The sequence below is a fragment of the Mustela nigripes genome, chromosome 13 (genome assembly GCF_022355385.1).
Source record: "Mustela nigripes isolate SB6536 chromosome 13, MUSNIG.SB6536, whole genome shotgun sequence".
Classification (NCBI taxonomy): domain Eukaryota; kingdom Metazoa; phylum Chordata; class Mammalia; order Carnivora; family Mustelidae; genus Mustela; species Mustela nigripes.
The window spans coordinates 10,607,040-10,627,158 of NC_081569.1; the positions used below are offsets into that span (position 1 = coordinate 10,607,040).

Here is a 20,119-nt window from a genome sequence, read left to right on the forward strand (position 1 = left end):
ACCCGGTGTCTCATAGCTAGCTGATCCTCAGCCTTTGTTGGGGCTCAAAATCACCAGATTGGCATTTCGGCCAGCAGCCGTGTCCTCCTGGGTAGATCAGGGTGAAGTTTGCATTTCATTCCCACCTTGACCGTTTTCAAGACCTGCATGTCGGGGCACTGCCAGAGAGGAGGTTGGAAATGGGGAGAGGAGCCTCGGGTCCTGCTGGCTGTCACCGCCATGGTTTGCTTGTTTCGTCCCCGATGGGACGTCAGGGTGCCCTGCCCCTGGATGGGAGAGATTTCAGCAGCTGGAGCCGTGTTTCAGGGCTCCATTCTTGTCCGTTCTCCTGGATGCAAGACAGTTTTGAGAATGGGACTTCTGCTTATTTGCTCATAGGAAGGGCTCCCTGTTCAGGGGCCTGGGCCCGATCCACTGATAGGCTGAGGGACAGTGTCCGGGGACCCTCCACTAGCCCACCTCCCTGTACCGATGCCTGGTTCTGGTGCTTGGGCCAGACTGTGTTGGTTCTCCCTGGCCTCCTTGGACACCATCCCTGGGCCCTTGGGTGGGTCCCCTGCCCATCCTGCTGTCCCCAGCTAGCCCTCGGAGGCCAGTTTGCCCACCACCCTGTGTGGCTCTGCTGCAGCCTGGCATCGGGGCCCTGCCCCCACCACCCGTGACGGTGCCAGGCCAAAGTCTGGACTTTGTTTTATAAAGGGAGCCCCTGGTGGCTTCAAGCAGGGGAGGAATAGGACCCCCCCCCCCCCCCCGTTTTACAAAGTTTCATCTAGTCAGATGTCAGATGTGGACTATATGGAGGGCAGAGGTCGAGGCACCATGGTTGAGGAGGGTAAAATCTCTTAGGATCTCGAAGGCTTCCCTTCTCCTCTGTAAGCATTTGGGAAACAGTTGTTTTTCTTGGTAGATAGACACAGCGTGATGACCTTCACTAGTGGCCACAGATCTGCCCAGTCACATGCTGCTGTGCCAGTGTGGGAAGCCACTGTCAGGAGCTGGTGGGCCCTACTCCTACCTTGAATAGATGTCCTGCAGCAGTCTCTCGCATCACAAGGTGTCTGGCTCCCTCTGGTGACAAGAGGAAATGCCTGAGCATTGGCCTTCCATCTCCACTGCTGGTGGAACTCACGCTTGTTGAGTTGGGGTGAGGTGGACTAAGGTCCGAAGGTTCCCCCTGACTCTGGGTGATAGAAGGGCCCCGTGTGTATGGGCTTGAGTCCAGCTATCCTCCTCAGGCCACTTGGTGTCCCAGCCACAGGCCGGCTAAGGCTCAGAGTGGGGCCTTTTGCACCCTGCAGATGCCCGTTCCTGTAAAACTTACTAGAAGGAGGTCAATGACCCACAGCTCTTCCACTGCTGTTTCATGCTGCCGAATGGTCAGTGGGAGGCAGTGCAGGAGCATGCTTCTGGCCAGCTGTGTGACCCTAGGCTGGTAACCTGACTTCTCTGGGCCCCCCTTCCTCTGTAACTGGATGTGGGAAGACCCAGTGTTGGGGTTCAGCTGCACGCCGGGTCGGTGCCCCCGGCCCCTGAGGTGCTTGGAGGTAGAGACTGGTTTTGTTGTTGGCAGGGGCGTCTGTGTGGCTGGGTGGACATGCCAGTGGGTTTGCAGCTCCTGAGCAGTGAAGGCAACATGAGGTCAGGTCCAGCAAACACCTGGCTACTTTGGTGTACGAGAAATACTTACCAAGAACCAGGAACCCACCTGTGGGAGCGTCATCCGCTGGGGCCAGCCGGCCCTCTGCCCCCAGGTCCTGGCTTCCCCTCCGAGGCCTGGGCCCTTACGGGGTTTCCTGAGCCTCAGTGACCTTCACGGCAGCAGCCCTCCGTTCGGGGGTCTTCCTGAGGCCCCTGAGAGCATCCGTGCTGGTTCTAAAGTCCTTTGAAGATGCGGGGTATGCCCGTGAGGTCACGAGACAGATAGGACCCCTTCAACAAGTGATCACGCTTGGCGCAACAGCTCGCAGAGCTCCGGGGAAGGCCAGCTGTCTGTCCACCGAGGCCTCGGCCAGGGAACCACTTTGGGTGCAGCGCCCCCTGGAGGAGGAAGGAAGGGGGACACCCACGGCAGGGCTCACAGTCCTCAGGATTCAGGGACCTCAGTGGAGCCTAGTTAATGCCAGCACACTCCCCCGACTCACACACCCACCCCCTGCGCCCTGACAGGCTTCCCTGCCACCTGCTCCTTTACCCTCTGTTGCCCCTGCATCCTGCCTCCAGCTTTGTCCTCCCGACCCCGCGGTGCCTCCGTGGCGGGCACCACAGACCTCCGGCTTGTTGGCAGGGGCGCCTCCTGCTGCCATCCTCGAACCCGGGGCAGCTCGCACCTGTCTCCTGACCACCCTCTCCCTTCCTTCCTCACCGTCCTAAACCCTCCATCTTTGTTCTTCCTTCTGCTTTCCGTGTGTGGCATGTGTGTCACAGCAAGTGACTTCAGCTCTCCGGGCCTCAGTTTCTTGATGTGGACAGTGGGCGTGGATCTGCTGATAGGGCTGTCCGAAGGATGAAACGAGATAGCGCTTGGAACATTCTGGTGCGGGGCCCTCCGCTGTCTGCAGGTCTGTGGCCCCAGCCCCTCGCCCCAGGCCACGCACGGATGGAGTATTTCCCTTCTCCGATTTTCTGCCGTCCTCTGACCGCCCTCCAGCGTACCTTGTCCTGTGCACAGCTGGGCACAGGGAGGAGTCAGAGGTCCTAAGTACGACAGAGGTCCCTGCGACTTTCACATTCTGCCTGTCCTCCCCAGGGAGCAGTGCACACACGGGGCGCTGCGTCCCGGAGTCCTGGGACAGCTTCACTGATGTCTGTGGGTCCCCCCTGCCCTGCATCTCATGCTCCACGCCATCTGGACAGCGAGCTACAGTTTCCCTGCACTCACATGTTGTCACGTGGGATCCGTTCCCCCCGCCCCCCAAGTCTTGGGAGGTGCGTTGGTCACTAGGGCTGTTGTGACAAATTACCAGAGACTGGGTACCACGGACACGCATGTCTCCCGGTTCTGGAGGCCAGACCAAGGTGTTGGCAAGGCCGGTTTCTCCCTGGCTTGCCGGTGGCTGCCTCCTCCCCGTGTCCACACACGTGTTTCCCTGGCGCAGACGCTCCTGGTGTCCTCTTCTCTTTTTACAAGGACACTGGTCTTTGGGGTTTTACTTTGTTTTTTAAGATTTATTTGTTTATTTGAGGAGGGGCATTAGCAGGAGAAGGACAGAGAAAACCTTAAGCAGACCCCACGCTGAGCAGAGCACGCAGCTGGGCTCGATCTCCCGACCTTGAGATCACGACCTGAGCTGAGACCAAGAGTCAGCCTCTTAACCAACTGCGCCCTCCCGCCTCCAGGCACCCCATGGACATTAGTCCTTTTGGGTGGGGACCCACCCTCACGACCTCATTTTAACTTAATCACCCCTTTAAAGGCTCTGTCTTCATGCGCAGTCACCTTCTGAGGTCCTGGGTGTTCAGACTTCAACAGAGAGGAGGAGTGCCTTGGGCATACCCGGGGCTGCTGGACTCCAGGGGCCCCCATCTCTCCACTGTCTCCTGCCAGAAGTTGCAGGAGGCAGGGAAACAGGAAACCCCCCCATGACCTCAGAGAGCTGCTGGGCAGACCCTCCTTGGCCGGCAGACAGGATATGGGCCCTTCAGGAAAGGGCAGCCTGTTGCTGATTTGGGTGGGTTTCCTGCTGGCACGGCTCGTGGCTTCCTGGCCCCCACCCCACCAGTTGCATTGCTCATTTCATCAGCCAGTGCAGTCTCGGGGAGCCTGGAGTTTCCAAGGGCTGAAACAGGGCATGGGGGCAGAGAGCAGGCGTGCTCACACTAGGTTTGAAGAGGCCACAAGCTCCAGCCCGGCCCCTCGGTACCTGCCGCATACAAAGAAAGAATTTGATGGTGATCCCAGCCCTGACACAGCAGCCCCTGTGGAGCCCCAGCCTGGCCTCCGCTAACAGTGGGTTCCTCCCTCGGGACATCACACCCGATGTGCACGGGCTGGCCAGCCTGAAGGACGTGTGCCCTCACCCCCATAAGGCCCTGTGAGACAGGAGGGAAGGAAGAGAGACTTCTGTTAGCTGGGCAGGGAGATCAAGACGAGTAGCACCCAAAGCTGTGGTCAGGTGCAGATCCTTCCTGGGCCTTGTCGCATCATGCTAGGCCCTCCCGCCTCTCCCAGGCCTGGGTTGTAATCAGTTCTCAGTCCACCAAACACTCGGTCCCTCCTCCAGGCAAAGGGCTGGAGTCTTACCCCTGCGGAAAACCAAACTGTATGTGTATATGGTTTCTTTTCTTGTTTTTTGGTTTTTTTGGTTTTCTTTTTGGTTTTTTGTTTGTTTTTTTTAAGAAGGTCTCTGCCTTCCTTGAGTCTGCAGCTATGACGGCATACCTACAACGTCGAACTTTTATTTGTGTATCTGGGCAGACTGTAAACAGCTGTAGAAAAAGTCTCAGGCTGGGTGCTGTGGCAGAGGAAGCTAGGAGAAGGAAGAAGGAGATCTAGGAAGGCCTCTTGGAGGAGGTGGTATTGAGGGCAGGCTCGGAGTGGAGAGTAGAACCTGTGTACATTGCTCAGGGCCTGGAGGAGACGGGGAATCTGGGTGGAGGACCCGCATAAGTAAGACCTAGGGGCCACCCCGGGTTTGTCTTGGTGTTCTATGGTCAGGTTCCCCGTTCTCCTGGCATTCGGGGCTGCTTGGGCTGACTGTGCATCGAGCCTTCATGTTCTGCCACTAGCTCGGTGGAGACCTGCGCCTGGCCACGCCCAGTCTCCAGCTGCCCTCCACCTTGCAGGCTGATGTCAGATCGCGTGCACGTCCTTCCCTTGTCCCCTGGGCCCAGATGCATTTTCTACCACCTGGTTCCTCGGTCAAGGTCAGCAAAATCAGAGGTTCTCAACCTGGCTGCACAGCGCCAGAGAACTTAAAAAGAATCCCAGGGACCAGGCTGTGCCCCCAGACCACCACCATCCGATCCCCCGGGGCGGGGGAACTACCCATGAGTATTTGCTTTGGTGAGTGTCCCGGGTGATTCCAAAGTGCAACTTCAAGACTCGGTGATGCCGCTGCCCTGAGAGGTACCAGGTTGGGGGCTGTGGGAAGAGGCACAGAAGCTCACATCTGGTAGCAGACGGCGCTAGCAACATTAGCTTTTGTTGATAAACCTTGCAACGGGGCTGATTCTGTTACACAAATTGCAGCCAGGGTCTGGCTTACGGTCCGTGTTCAGTGAAGGCTCGCCTCCTCATCCTCTCTTCCCTCCGCCTCCCCCTCCGAAATAAGCAAGGTCAGTGACATCATCCTGGCGGGCTCTTGGCAGTGGGCACGAGATAAATATGTATTGCATGTTTTGCCGACCTCCTACTGGTTATGGATCATGTTTTATTCATGCACGTATGATGCAGAATGTTCCTTCTTAGGGGAGAAATTTCAGCCTGCAAATTTCAACACGGAAGAATACATTTGGATAAATCGAGAGACAACAATGCTCTGGACTGAGGGTTTCCTCCGCAGTTAGGAAGTAGAGGACAAGGGAGTTCAAGGCAGGACTCTTTCTTTTCTGGGCCAGTGCTGCCCTCTAGTGGGGAAAAGCCACAGCCAACCTGAGCTTCCTACACTCTGCCCAGTTAAGGGGACCCGGGGTTAAAATGACAGAGTCCAGCCCAAGAGAGCAAGACACGTGTCTAGGGAACACCAGCCATGCAGGCCTTCCTTCTTGGATTCATCACCCCTGGGATGCAAGGAGAATTCTAGAAAGCATCTTCTATATTCTAGGCACCAGAAGCTTTGCATGCATTGCTGGTCATTCTCACTATTCTATAAGGTATCTATTCTTATTTCCAGACCCAGAGCTGGGAAATGAGTCATCCAGAAATTGAGAAGTGTAATCAGGATCCCAGGCTAGGTCTCGTGGATTCCAAAGGCTTCACTGCTGTACCATCATGTCCTGACTCCTCCTTCTTTAAGAACTTAGGTGACCTTCCAGGTCTGAGTTCAAACTTACCTCTGCCTTTTACGTGCTGTGTAGCCTTGGGGCAGTTGACTAACCTCTCTGAGCTCCTGTTTCTTGTGTACAAAAAGGGTATCATAACGTGTGCCTTATCAAGGGATCATGAGAATTTTTGTTTGACGTCAAGTACATCAGAAGGAATAGAGACTTGAAAGCGACTGCCTCAAGATGATAGGATAATAATAAATGGTCCCCCTTCTGATTGCATTGCTTTTATAATCAGACAAAAAACAGAGGATTCATCAGACCATTTTCCTTCCAAAAGAGGCCGAAACACTAACCTGCGTGTATTGTGTGTACTGCGGGAGAGAATGTTGTCTCAATTTCTCAAAGTTGTGTCAAGGGACTCTCGGGAACCCTCCAGAGAAAACCAGACTCCCCATGAAGTGATCTTTCATTCTGTCAAACCCAGAGCCCTCGGCTCAACGTTCTCGGTCACTGCTAAGAAGTCATTGCTGTCACATGAGATCACCGTGTCCTTGGGTGCCCTCCCTCCTCATGGCCGGGGAGGGATCTTGAGCCGGGCCTGGGGTGCTGGGCAGTGTGGTTCTGGAGTGTCTTAGCTCTGTCCTTTGCCATCCTCCTGAGGGCAGCAGAGAACTGCCTGGCCGTTGAAATTCCTTTCCACCAGCGCCTTAAATTCTACTTACATAGATAATTCGATTCTTAAAAAATAGATACTCTTTAGAAAATATTATTGTTTGTTTCCAAGGTTTCTGTTAGGAGACCTGTGTTTTGGATTTCTTTCTCTTCATTATTCTTAAAAAATTAACCTTCTGTATAGGAACGGGCTGGGAAGGAATATCTAAATGAATATCAGTGTTTCTGTCTGGGTTGTAAGAGATGGTAATTCGTGCCATCTTCTTTATAATAATAATAATAGCAAAATTTATTTTGTTATTTATTTTATTTTATTTATACTGTATGCTGGGTGCTGTGGAAAGCCCTGGACATACACTGATCTCTTACACTTTGAAACAGCCATGTGGGCTGGGTACTGTTGGGATCCCCAGGCTCGGGTGAGAGCACGGGGCCCCAGAGAAGGTCAGTCTCTTTCCCAAGCTCACACAGCTCATGAGTGCCAGCTCTGGCCAGCTTCAGGCTCTGTGTTCTTGGCCACGATGTGGGGTCCCTCTCCATCTTTATTCTCACATCGCTCTACAGTGAGCATGTGCTGCTTTTAAAATGAGGAAAAGAGGTTTTGTGTTTAAATGAACCGCTTGTCTCACCAGTGCAAAAACGCATAGGAAGAAAATACGCTTTGAGAACAGTCATGCCCAAAAAGAAGTAGGAGAATGATGACATATTTTTATTATATGATTCTGGATTTTCCATAGTCTGTTAAGCATCTCCCACCTAAGTAAGCAAAAAAAAAGTGAAACTCAGAAAGCAGAAGAGAAAATTCTGCTGCTGGAAATATTGGTGAGAAGAATGCTTGATACCTAATGTTTTTTGAGAACCATTTGTGTTCCAGGAACTTACCTGGAGCTTGCTTTTTTTTTTTTTTTTTTTTTTTTTAATGCATTCACACATTTGATCCTCAAAGGCCCCCAAGAGGGGAGGGGTGGTTGTGAGCCCATTTTACAGAGGTGGAAACTGAGGCACGGGGAGCATTTATACTGTGCTTGCAGACACACAGATGGCGGCGGAAGCCAGCACTCTCCTTTCCATAGGACAGACCCACCCCAGTCACTTTCCATGCAGAGTTGTGAAAAGTTATTTCTGAGAGCGCTGAGCAGGGCTTGGGGAAGAGCAGATCTGAGGGCTCTGGCCTTGACAGAATGAAAGATCACTTCAGGGGAAGTCTGTGGTTTTCTCTGGAGGGTTCCTGAGATTCCCTTGATACACTTTGAGAAAACGAGCAGCTGCTTGTATATAGGTATACTGAAGTTACAGAGACTTACATAAGTGAAAAAGGTAACAGTCGTGTCTTTGTGCAGAAAACCTATTACAGTTTAACAAATTGTTGTGAAACAAGCATCCAGTAGCCTAGAAAGAGACCAGACACAAAACCAGCACCCCCCAGAACCATCCCCACCCCCCACCCCCCTACTGCTCCCCCCGATCCCCCCTGACACGCACACATGCCCTGTCTCCTTCTGGATCATAATTCTCTTCCTCCCTGCCTGCCTTGGCAGCAGCAGCCACATCTTAATGGTCTGACTACAGAGTTACACATCACTAAATAGTTTAATTTTGCTGCTTCGAATTCTGTATGAGGAGAATCACACCGGTATGCGTTCTCACCTGTGTTGTTTTGCTTGGCACTGTGTCTTTGAAGGTTCATCCACGTTGTTGATGATGTGTTTTCTTTGCTTATACAGCAATTCCGGAATATGGGTAGTTGATTTCTCTGATCTATTGCTGATGGGTGCTGGGCTGTCTCCTGTTCTGCATGAGCATTCTTGGATGTGTCTCCCAGTACCTGTCAGACTTCCTGTAAGGTATTTACTTAGGAGTTGGAATGGTGGGTCCTTGGGCGAGTTTATCTTCACTTTTCCACATACTGTCAAAGTTTTGTTAAAGGGGTTCTGCAGTTTATACTCGTACCAGCAACGTGTAGGAATCCCAGATGCCCCACAGCCTTGCCAGCAGTTATGATCAGAGCTCTTTAACCAGCTAAAAGGGAAGGACGTTTTTTGGGGTCGTAATGCACATGTCTTCAAGTTCTCATGAGGTTGAATATCTTGTCCTAGCCCATCGTTCATTTGCATTCCCTCTTTTTGTGAAGTACTTGTTACGATTTCTGTTCCCTTTTTCACTAGTTACTTTTTTCATGAACCTCTAGCAGTTTTTACAGAGCTTAGACATGAGATCTCTGATTCTTGTCTATGTTTTTTAAGGATGTACGTTACACGTTTATTTTCCCACATGTTCGCTTTGGCATTGGGCTCTTTGGGTGAATCGGATGAATGACCTTCTTAATTTTAATGTAGGCCAACTTACCAAGCTTTTCTTATAATGCCTAGTGCTTGCTTTGTTCGGTGTAAGAAATCTTTCCCTGCCTCTGACATCATAACAGTACTCTTGTCGGTACCTTTCAGAAGCTTTATTGTTTTGCTTTTCACACAGGTCTCTGATCTGCCTAGAATTGATTTTTGCATTTCCTGAGAGGCTGGCTCCCCCCCCCCCCCCCCCCCCCCCCCCCAACACCACTGTAATTTCAAATTGCCCCAGCAACATTTATGGAAAAAAATCATCCTTTCCCTTGCTGCTTTGTATGCACAGTTTGCCATAAATCAGGTGTCCACATACGTGTGACTCTGTTTCTGGGCTTGCTTTTCTGCTTGCTTGTGATAGCTGTTGATCCGTAAGTCAGAAATGCACTGTTTTCATCATTACTGCTGTAAAAAAATTAAAAGTCCTGAAAAAAATGATATAAAAAAGTCCTGATGTTCAGTAGAACAAGTTGATAATTCTTCAGAGGTATGTAGGTTGCTCTTGGCCCTCTACATTTCCATAAACCAATTAGAATTTATATGTTCCATGATGCAAACATACAAAAAATGTTGTACTTTTATTATCATAGATCAGTAGTATAATAAAATGGACTAATTCTTCCTAGACCAGCAGATTCTAAATTGAAGTCTCCATTTGGGTTTTCCAGAGTCTTTGGGTTCTGTGCATCTGGCCTGACCCCTTCTGTCCCTCGAGTGCCCCTGGCTCATTGGATCTAAGAGGAGGCTCTGGGATGGGAGGGTCCCCAGTGCTGAGAGAGATAGGTGCAGAGAGCATTATCCATGGAAATAGGTTGGGGGCTGAGCTTGGGCAAAGACACGCCCTCTTTTCATGGCAGTGTTGTAGCAAGTGTTCTCTTTCCTGCATCCTTTCAATAGCCACTGACCTAACTTTTTGTTACGTGGGGCCAGACAAGGGATAGAAAGAAGAATAAAATACCATCTTTGCCCTCCAGCTTCTCTGTGCCTGTGCCCCAGTCCACACCAGCGCTGGAAAATGTCCCACAAAAAATGTTCCCTGGTCAGGTAATTAATGGATTTCACGCAGTGTCCTGTTCTCAGCCATCACATGGATATTCATGGTTGTAAGATCTGAGAATTGACTCGCATGTGATTAATAATTGCATTAGTTTTCTATCGCTGCCATAATGAGTTGCCGCAAAGATAGTGGCTTAAAATAATGCAAGTGTCTGACCTTACGGGTCTAGAGGTCAGAAGCCCGCCGTGTTTTCACTGAGCTCAACTCAAGGTCTCAGCAGGACTCTCGTCCTCTGGAGGATACTCAGGAAGGGAGAACCCATTTTCTTGCGTTTTCCAGCTTCAACAGGTGGTCCGCACAACCTCACAACCTCATCCTCCATCTTCAAAGCCAGCCGTGGCTTGGTCATGTCCCTCCCAAGAGGCCATGCCTCTGGTGGAGTCATCTTATCCCCTTCTCCAACTCTGACTTTTCTTTCTCCTTCCACATTTACAGGAATCTTGTGATTGGGTCCTTAGGGATCATCAGCATAATCTCTTGAAGTCAACTGACCAGCCACCTTAATTCCATTTTATCGGTAATTCTCTTTTGTCATTTAAGCTAGCAGGTACAGGTTCTAGAAATTAGGACAGGTACTTGTTTGGGGAGGTAAGTCTGCCTCCCACAAAGTGGCCCCAGCTTGGTTGCACAGCGAACACGGTGCCGTGTGTTACATCAAGGATTCGATCTCGATGCCACATAGGGTCTTTGTCGTCCTGCCCCTTTGTGCACCCAGACTATGGCATGGTAGGTTGGTTTGTTTATGGCCTTTCCTCCATAACACAAACTCCACAGAAAAGCAGGGACTTTTGTCTGTTTTATTCACTGCTGTGTCCCAGCAGCTAGCACAGTGCCTGGCCCCTAGAAGGTGCCATTATGTATTTTGAGTGAATGAGAATGGTTGAAAGTCTCTCCAATAAGGCAGCAAGCTGCTGCTGCTTTTTCTTTTCTTTTCTTTTCTTTCTTTCTTTCTTCTTCTTCTTCTTCTTTCTTCTTCTTCTCCTTCTCCTTCTTCTTTTGCAAAAGACAGAGAACAAGCTGGAGGAGAGGCAGAGGCAGAGGGAGAAGCAGACTCTCCAGTGTGCAGGGAGCCTGAAGTGCGGGGCTCCATCCCAGGACCCTGAGATCGTGATCTGAGCCAAAGTCAAGAGTGAGACACTCAATCCACTGAGCCATGAACGCTCCCCATTCCCTTAGTATCTTAATTATATTTTTCACGGACCCCTGAGTCTAAAAGGAATATATAGCAACTTTGTTAATCAAGCAGTTAGATTCAAATTACATAAGAAATGTCTGGAAAAAAATGCACATGAATTAAAAGAAAAAAGTATTTTTATTTTTAATATTAAAGATTTCCTGTGTCTGGATTTCTCCTCTGCCCCTCGCCCCTCCCCTCTTGTGTTCGTGAATCTGGCAGGCAGCAGGGGGCAGCACTGAGCCACAGAGCCCATCCCCTCCTGTCCTAGACGCTCGGGGCCTCTCAGCACTGGGACTGTGGATCTAAGTGCTGGCCAGTCTTTCTCCTGTCTGTTTGGGCGGACCCTGTGAGGTGGTTTCATTCAACAAAATAAATTCACAGCCTAGGAGACTGAATGGAGACGAGAGCAAGGAAGCGCGTTCAGAAGTACATTCTGTAAGATCATGGCCTGCCTCATAGCCTTGCAGAGGAACAGCTTCCCCTAAAAACCCAGGGCTGGGCTCTGCATGCTGCTTTATTTGGGTTGTTATCCTGAGATATTTCTGCCATAGAAAAAGTGTGTTTCCTGGGGCACCTGGGTGGTTCAGTGGGTTAAAGCCTGTGCCTTCGGTCAGGTCATGGATCCCAGAGCCCTGTGTCTGGCTCTCTGCTCAGCAGGGAGCCTGCTTCCTCCTCTCTCTCTGCCTACTTGTGATCTCTGTCTGTCAAATAAATTTTTTAAAAAAACTTAAATTTTTTTTTTTAAAAAAGGACATAATGCTTAAAAAAACAACCTACTTTGTAGGACCTAATTTCTATTTAGAAAAAAAAAAAAGAAAGAAAGAAAATGGGACGCCTGGGTGGCTCAGTGGGTTAAGGTCGTGATCCTGGGGTTCTGGGATCAAGCCCCGCATCGGGCTTTCCGTTCGGTGGGGAGCCTGCTTCCCTTCCTTTCTCTCTGCCTGTCTCTCTGCCTACCTGTGATCTCTGTCTGTCAAATAAATAAAATAAAATAAATCTTAAAAAAAAAAGAAAAGAAAAGAAAAGAAAAAGGGTGTTCCTGGTGTGAAGAGTGGTGAAGACCCCCTCCCACATCTCTACTGGATGGTTCCCTGGAAAAGATTCGGGAACTTGTTCTTACTGGAGGCTGCTTTAACAGCTCTCTGAGGAGGAGCTGCTTAGAAAATGCCTCCGGAGAGAGCCTGGGTGGCTCAGCTCAGGTGGTGATCTCATGAGCCATGAGATCGAGCCCCGTGGCAGGCTCTGTGCTCAGTGGGGAGTCTGCAGGAGATTCCCTACCTCTGCCCCTTGCCCCAACCCTGCTTGCACACGCCCACTCTCTCTCTTTTTCAAATAAAAAATAAAATGCCGCCAGAGATTTTAGCTGAGGGGAAAAATGCCCTTCATACAAAGATATGTGTGTTCTGTATCCTTCGTTGGTTTTTGGAATTGGGCCCTATCAGATTTCTCTGGTGTTGGAGGAGAACTCCGTCTTGTTAAAATGGAAAGCCACAATCCAACGGCTTGGAAACCCTTGTCTTCTCCTAGAGGAACCACGGTGGGAGGTGTTCTCGGCGGAAGGCGAGGTCGCATTGTTGCGTGGCGTGCCGTGCTCTCTGCCCGAGCAGCCAGAATGGACATTTGGCCTGTGTGGGCCCCGTGGGGCTCCTGCGGGCACCTGAGCTCAAGGGACGTGACTTTTTCCATGTCCCAACTTGTACAAGGACAGGAGGCCCAGGACTCGGGGTCCCCAGCTGTTCCCAGGTATCTGGCCAGTCCACACTCTCTACCGTCCCCAGGTCAGGGAGGGAGAAACAGGACAATCTCCACATCCTCTTCACATCAGCTGTTTCTTCTGAAGACACTAAAAGCTTCCTCCCTTGACCTGCTAAAGGATTAGCTGTAATTTGCATTACTCAGTCTGTGGGCAATGCACCAGTGATGATTAGGTTGGCTGGGGGCTTTCTCTAATTGGCATGAAAAAAGGCATATTATTATGCCTGGTGGGGGTTGCTGGGGGTGGGGGACAGTCAGAGCCTCCGCTGGAATATCCACAGGGAGTCAGCAGGGTAGCTGCAGCACCCATGAGAGGGAATTGTGTTCCTGTCCCCTGTGTCCCTTCCTCTGGGACTGCCAGAGCAGATAGGTAAATTGCTGAACCATCTTTAGAGAACCCGTGGTTGACCAGGGTCTCACCTCAGTCTGCAACCTGGACAGGAGGACATGGCTACCTTCAGAGTTTTGTCCTGAAGCAGAAATCCCTATAGGCTACGTTGGGTGGTGCTGGTCTTGCCTGGGACCCCTCCTGTCCATGCCCCCACCCCTGCCCCCGGGACTTCCTCAGCATTTTTTATGCTTCACTTTTGTCCCAAGGAATGGGCCAAGAGTAGCTCTAGTCTCTAACCCTCCCCTGCTAAGGATAGCCCCCCCTAATTCTAGCCCATATCTGCAAGATCCCCATATTCTAGAATTTTCCAGCAATACTCCCAACTTCCTCTGTTAGGTTTTCTGAATCTAAGCTGTGACAAACCAGAGTCCATGTACTGATAAAATGGAAATGACTTCTCTCAAGATTCTTAGAAACAAGAATAACTAAGAATAACAGTAGTTGGGGGTCTCTGGCCAGCTCTGGGGACACGTACTTTGAGACTGGAGAGCTTCTAGATTGCTCCAGATCACAGAGTAGGATTTCCCTGAGAGTGGGTTCGGCCCCATCTGCATGATATAAACCATCCTCTTGTCATTCCTTCCTTTATCAAACAATTCCTTATAAGCTATCTTCAAGCGATGGCTCTGGGGTCTGGGTTTCTGTCTATAAATCCGGAAGACCTGGCTTCTTTTGCCAAGGGTTTCTAAACAAGTTGAGTACCTGTTTATAGTTTGTGTTTTCTCCCTACCTCCAAGTCAGCTCTGGAAGGCCAGGATTCTTTTTTTTTTTTTTTAAGATTTTATTTATTTATCTGACAAAGAGAGAGAACACAAGTAGTCAGAGAGGCAGGCGGCAGGGGGTGCAGGGGGGAAGCAGGCTCACTGCTGAGCAGAGAGCCGGACGTGGGACCCTGAGATCGTGACCTGAGCCGAAGGCAGTGGCTTAACCCACTGAGCCACCCAGGTGCCCCTGGAAGTCCAGGATTCTTAATCGTTTGGTTCACTGCTGAATCTCCATTCCCAAGACACATGCTTGGCACCTAGAAGGAGCTCAGTAAGTATTGATTGACTGAGTATTTGAGTGGTTCCATGATGACGTCACGGAGGGAAATCAGAATGAGTTAGTCTACACCTGTGAGCAGACCAGAAGTACCCTCCGCCGATCTCAGACTCCCTTTGTTTGAATTCATCTCCAGCCTTGCTCCTCACGTGCCCTCAGGGACCTGTTAGCACCCCTCTTTTTGGCCATCTGCTTTGGTTGGATCAACCCATGTCCAGTTTGTTTGTCCCCGCAGCAGCCAGCCTCTTGTAGGAAGGGCCACACTTCACTCCTGTTTTTATTCCCAGGGCCTTGAGAACTGTCATTGCTCAAGGAATGTTCTACAAAACTGAAATTTAGTTAAATAGATACAGCCTGTGGGTTTTAGTTTGGGCTCAGTACTTTTCCCAGAATGAATAAAAGGGTTTGCGCAACATCTCGGTGTTAAATCCATCAGGCCCTTAAGTTTGTGCCTAGGACCATCTTCTCAAGTCCCGTGGAAAAGGTTGAGTCTTGAAACTATTAAAACAATAGATAGCAACTCCAAAATATGGGGGGCGGGGCAGATCTGCAAAATTCAAATTAATAAAACATCTAATTAAATGTTCTCAAAGCATACCATTATGTCAGCTCCGTTTTTTTGCTAAATTAAATGCCCGTAAACATTTCATTACATTTGAAAATAATTTGTGCCTTTAACTTTTCTCCCTTCACAACAATTCCTGAATTTGTACAATGAGTGCTGAAAAAACTTAGCCAACTGTAAATTAAATGAATTACATAAAGCCAAATAAATGGTGAAAGCAAAATTATAAAAATCGTTTCAAAAATGTTTATGACCGGGTACGCCAGGGTGGCTCATTGGATTAAGCCTCTGCCTTTGGCTGGGATCATGATCTCAGGGTCCTGGGATGGAGCCCAGCATCGGGCTCTCTGCTCAGCTGGGAGGCTGCTTCCCCCTCTCTCTCTGCCTGCCTCTCTGCCTACTGGTGATCTCTATCTGTCAAATAAGTAAATAAAGTCTTTTAAAAAATGGTTATAGGGGCATCTGGGTGGCTCAGTGGACTAAGCCTCTGCCTTCGGCTCAGGTTGTGATCTCAGGGTCCTGGGATTGAGCCCGGCATTGGGCTCTCTGCTCGGCGGGGAGCCTGCTTTCTCCTCTCTCTCTCTCTCTCTACCTGCATCTCTGCCTACTTGTGATTTCTGTCAAAATAAATAAATAAAATTTAAAAAAAAAGTTTATGACAGAAACCATTTAATGACAGAGTGGGTGTATTTTAATATGATTAATACGGTGTGGGATGGAGTACTGTAAAAGTAAGCTCACTCAGGGCCCACAGATATTTCAGAGCAACCTACCAAAAACTGTAGAATTTCTGCATAACGATGCTTCCGTATGCGCTTCCCCCCTTAGGATTTTTTTACTAAGTCCTATAGTGTCACTTGTAAATCCAGGGTCTCATCTGATCAATGTGAAACAATATCCTTGATCTGCAGACTGTTTTTGCTCATTGAATGGCTTCTGCTTTTTTTTTTTTTTTTCCTTTTTTAAAATCTAATTTCTGTTTCATCTTCTTCTTTCAGGAATCCTTTTCACGATGCTGGTATTTGGACCAGCCTGTGGATTTATCCTGGGCTCTTTCTGTACCAAAATGTACGTGGATGCCGTCTTCATTGACACAAGTAAGGAGCGTATTCCAACTTCTTATCACCACCCCTGGGCATGTCCCCCATTGGAAGGGAGCCCTTTAGCTTTTACGTTTTAAAACCCTCCTATGGGGGCATCTGGGTGGCTCAGTGGGTTAAGCCTCTGCCTTCGGCTCAGGTCATGATCTCAAGGTCCTGGGATCGAGCCCTGCATTGGGTTCTCTGTTGATCAGGGAGCCTGCTTCCTCCTCTCTCTCTGCTTACTTGTGATCTCTGTCCATCACATAGATAAATAAAATCTTAAAAATAAGTAAGTAAGTAAATGAAACCCTCTTATGTAGAGACAGCCTCAGTGTGTGGACCTCGAGCTGCTGGCTCACCAGAGATCAAAGGAGAGAGCATGAGCGTTGGCTCTGATGGCTTGGGGTCCAGTGGTGTTCTTCCAGTGTCCACCCAGAGGCGGAGTAATGCCTGTAGTTGATTTTACTCCTCCAATCTAGATCTTCCTCCTCTGTAAATCATAGCAATAATTCTGTCTGCTTCATAGGGCCACTCTAAGAACTACATGAGAGGACAGATGTGGAATGCCTGGCATTTTCCCATTGAATATTAGCCCAATAACCTAGGGGAGAACCCCACTTTCTAAGTGTGTTCTGGAAATGCAGGTGTACGGTGTACAGATGGGGCCGATGAGACAGAGTATTTGAAACCCGCTCCTACAAGTCAGTGTTGGGGGTGTCCTCTATGAAGAAACGTACCATACCTCAAAACCACTTCAAGCGACATTTCTTGGTTCCTAGCAGGAGAGCAAGTGTACTTCTCAGACGGCTCTGGGAGCCCCCAAACCCTAGGCAGGCACACTTTGATGTGGCAGTGGGCTAGTTAACACAGGCTAAGTTATGCTGTGGTCACACATGGCTCCCCAATCTGAAGTGATTTTACACAAGCAAAACTTACTTCTTGGGCACGCTACGTAAGCAGCGTGGGCTGGCAGTGGTGGGGACAGTGAGGCTTGGGTCCTTGAGGTCAGTGCAGGACGCGGCTCATGGAAGCGTTGTCTGACCCCAGCCTGCACGGTTGCCCAGACAGGAAACCAGGCCATGGCGAGTTACACGCTGTCTCGAAGCTTCTCCTGACGCTTCAGCGGCCAAAGCACAGGTCACTTGGTCTCTTAGTCTCCTCTTGCTTTGTAACAAGTTACCCCAGACTTAGGACTGAAAACAACACTGGGGTGTCGCTTATGATATCACAGGTTATTTGTGTGGGCGTGGAGTCCAGGAGCTGATTGGCTGGGTGGTTCTGACTCGGGGGTCTCTCATGAGGTTGTAGCCAAGGCGTGGACATGTGTCTTCTCTCATTTCAAAGCTCAGCTGCAGGACATTCAACTTCTAAGTTCACTCCCCAGGCTGTCAGCGGGTTTGAAGGATCTACTTTCCATCTCCCATTCCTGGGCCTCCTGACGGGGCTCCCTCACCAGGGCTCCCCCGGAGTGAATAACCAGGAGAGGATGAGAGAGGGCCGTGATCTGTTTATAACCTGGGCTCAGAGGTGACATGTCCCTGCTTCTGCCGCATCCGGGGGTCACAAGCAAGCCACATGTTCCGGTCTCCACTCAGGGCATGGGCTCCCCGGAGGCCATCTGAGACGCTGCCTCCCATATGTGGTCCCAAGTCACCTGTGAGCCCCCCAGCACTCTGGTTCTGCGCAGTTCTGCGAGCAGAGAGGCCGTGTTTTCTCTCTCTCTGGGAACGGAGCATGGGAAGCCGTTCCAGCTTCTCAAAGCCTCATACCGATCTTTTTTTAGGATCAATAAGAGCTCAAGCCCTGGCTTCTCAATCCGTCATCTCCTGACGGTGCTAAATTTACTAATTCACCCCAAAGAAGTAATGTGGTTTTAAATCCAATCAAGTCACTCCGTGCTTCACTCCATTAATCCCACTGATATATTTACTTGTAGCTAATGATGTTACAAATTTGCAGGGGGGGCGGGGGGGTAAGAAAAGAATCAAATGCAGCTTTGTTTTCTTATTCTTTTAAAGTGCTGGCTCTGGTCAAGAGGGGATTGGAGGCTGCCGTTATGCAGCAATTGGTTGATCCTTCAAACCCTACTCCTAGCAAGGGGGACGAGGGGTGGCCCGCTCAGAGAAATACCACGCGGTGGGAGTCTGCTGCCATCTTGCTTGTGTGCACCCCCCTCCCCCCGCAAAAAAAAGGGCAGCTTCTGCCACTGTGCCAAAGGCAGCACAAGACAGGAATTGTAAAAGCAGGTGAGGGACAGGTGCACCCCCTTGCAGAGGGGAGGGCTGCTTGGAAGAAGAGGCCAGGTGGTCAGGCAGTCCCCTAAGCATATCAGCAGTGGCCCCCCTGGATCAAGCCTGTGGGCTACCAGCATCTCTGAGCCAGGAACCTCAGATCATTCTCTTCTAAGCCTCTTATTGTACAGACAAGGAAACGGGCCTAGACAGGGACACTGGGATGGACCCAGTCTGAGGGGCATATCTGTATGAAACCCAGGTCTCCTGAGCAAGGGTACAGGCATTTCTACTTTGCAGTTCCCTCCACCGTGCTCCCTCCTGGGAATGAAATAGCATCCTTTCTCTGTGCCTGCGGTGACCAAGGGGTGGACAGGGGGCTGCAGGGGCTCAGCCGGTTCAATCGTGGTCCCCTTCGGTGGGCGGTTCCTTTGCACTGGGCTGTCCCCTCAGCTGGAGTCCTGCCCGTGGTCCCGTCTGGTCTGCATCTTTGCTGACCAGTGGGGGCCCCAAGTGAAGCAACGCCATCGGGGTTCCAGGCTCACTGGCAGTTTGAAGCAGAAGGCAGATGTGTGCATTCCTGGTCCAGCTGGGTATCTTGCTGGTGCCTCCCGCCTCGCCCCCCAGCCCCTCAGCACACAGCCACAGTCCCTTCCACTGTGTCTCTAGGAAAGGATGCCCTGGGAGTCTCGGGCTTTTGTTTGCTTCCTTGCTGAAGGCCGGGGAGGGCTGGCGCTGCTCTTGACCAGTAGAGGGCAGAAGAATATAATTTATTCGATCACAGAGCAAGACACAGGATCTATAGCTGCCAGCAATTTTGATGGTTTCTCATCTTGTGACTCAAACTTGCTCTCTGGAATGGATTCGGGCCATATTCTGGAAAGGGAGTTCTCAGTTACTGAGGGTTGGCCCTCCTGTGTGTTTTTTCCACCGGTGAAGACAGAGCCCCCCCTTTAGGGCTGCTCAGACCCATCAGAGTGTGTCCTGGAGCGTGAACGGAAAGGGCCAGGCGCTCAGCGCACAGCCAGATAGGGGACTGGGGAGAGTGTGATCTGGAGCCTGAGGGGAGGCGGGCGAGGCAGACAGAGCTCTTGTCATGGGGCAGGTGGAGGGGGGAATGTGAGGACACAGGGTTGAAGGGGGGAGACCAGTGGGGGAGACTGGTTGCTGTCTTGTGGCGGGCAGGCGGGCGCTTGTAGGAACAGGCCAGCTGTGGGGCAGGCAGACCCCGCAGGCAGCCCCCCAGGAGGACTCTGCTGGCCGTGATTAGACACTGGCATTCTGCCGCTGCTGCTCTAATTCTGTGTTTGATCCCTGTGTGGCTCCCGTGGTCCCTCTTCTTAAGGAAAGGTGCCTTTTGTAACAGCCTGGGGAAGGAGTGATGGTACAGCCAGAAGTGCTTTTGGAGGAAGCCTTTGTAAGAAGGCTGTGGAGAACAGCCTGTGGAGAACAGAACCTAGAAGAAAGGAAGAGGTGGTAGCAGGGGTTACCCCGAAGCCCTGAGTCGGCAGACCCCAACAGTGGGCTTATCAGAAGGAAGTTGATCCCGGCAGCCGCGAACTGACCGCTTACTAAGGCTGTATGTAGACCGTCTCACTGAACTTAAGGACGTTCCCCTCGGGGCGTGGGTCCTGCTCGTCGCCTACCTGCCAGCTGAGCTGTTCTCCTGCAGCGATTTTGAGTCCCGAGTTCCGGTGCTGGATGCAGACCTCTCTTGGAATCTTAGCTCTCCCGCTTCCAAGCGGTGTGACCCCCCCAGGGACGTGAGTTAATCACGCCAAGTGCATAGCCTGGCACCTGGTGTGTCGTAAGTGCACGGTCAGCGACAGGTTAATTCATTTCCGCAGCCAGTAGGATTCAAAGCCCAGGCCTCTGCCCGACTCC

The 20,119-nt window shown here is 50.7% G+C and overlaps 1 protein-coding gene across 2 annotated transcripts in view; it reads left to right on the forward strand.

Moving 5' to 3' along the window:
* Positions 1 to 20,119, forward strand: part of SLCO3A1 (solute carrier organic anion transporter family member 3A1) — a 298,956-nt gene that overhangs the window by 206,058 nt on the left and 72,779 nt on the right. For both annotated transcript variants that reach the window (XM_059371628.1, XM_059371627.1), the window contains exon 3: positions 15,921 to 16,019. In XM_059371628.1, coding sequence (XP_059227611.1) covers positions 15,921 to 16,019 — 99 coding nt within the window. The remainder of the gene's footprint in view (positions 1 to 15,920; positions 16,020 to 20,119) is intronic.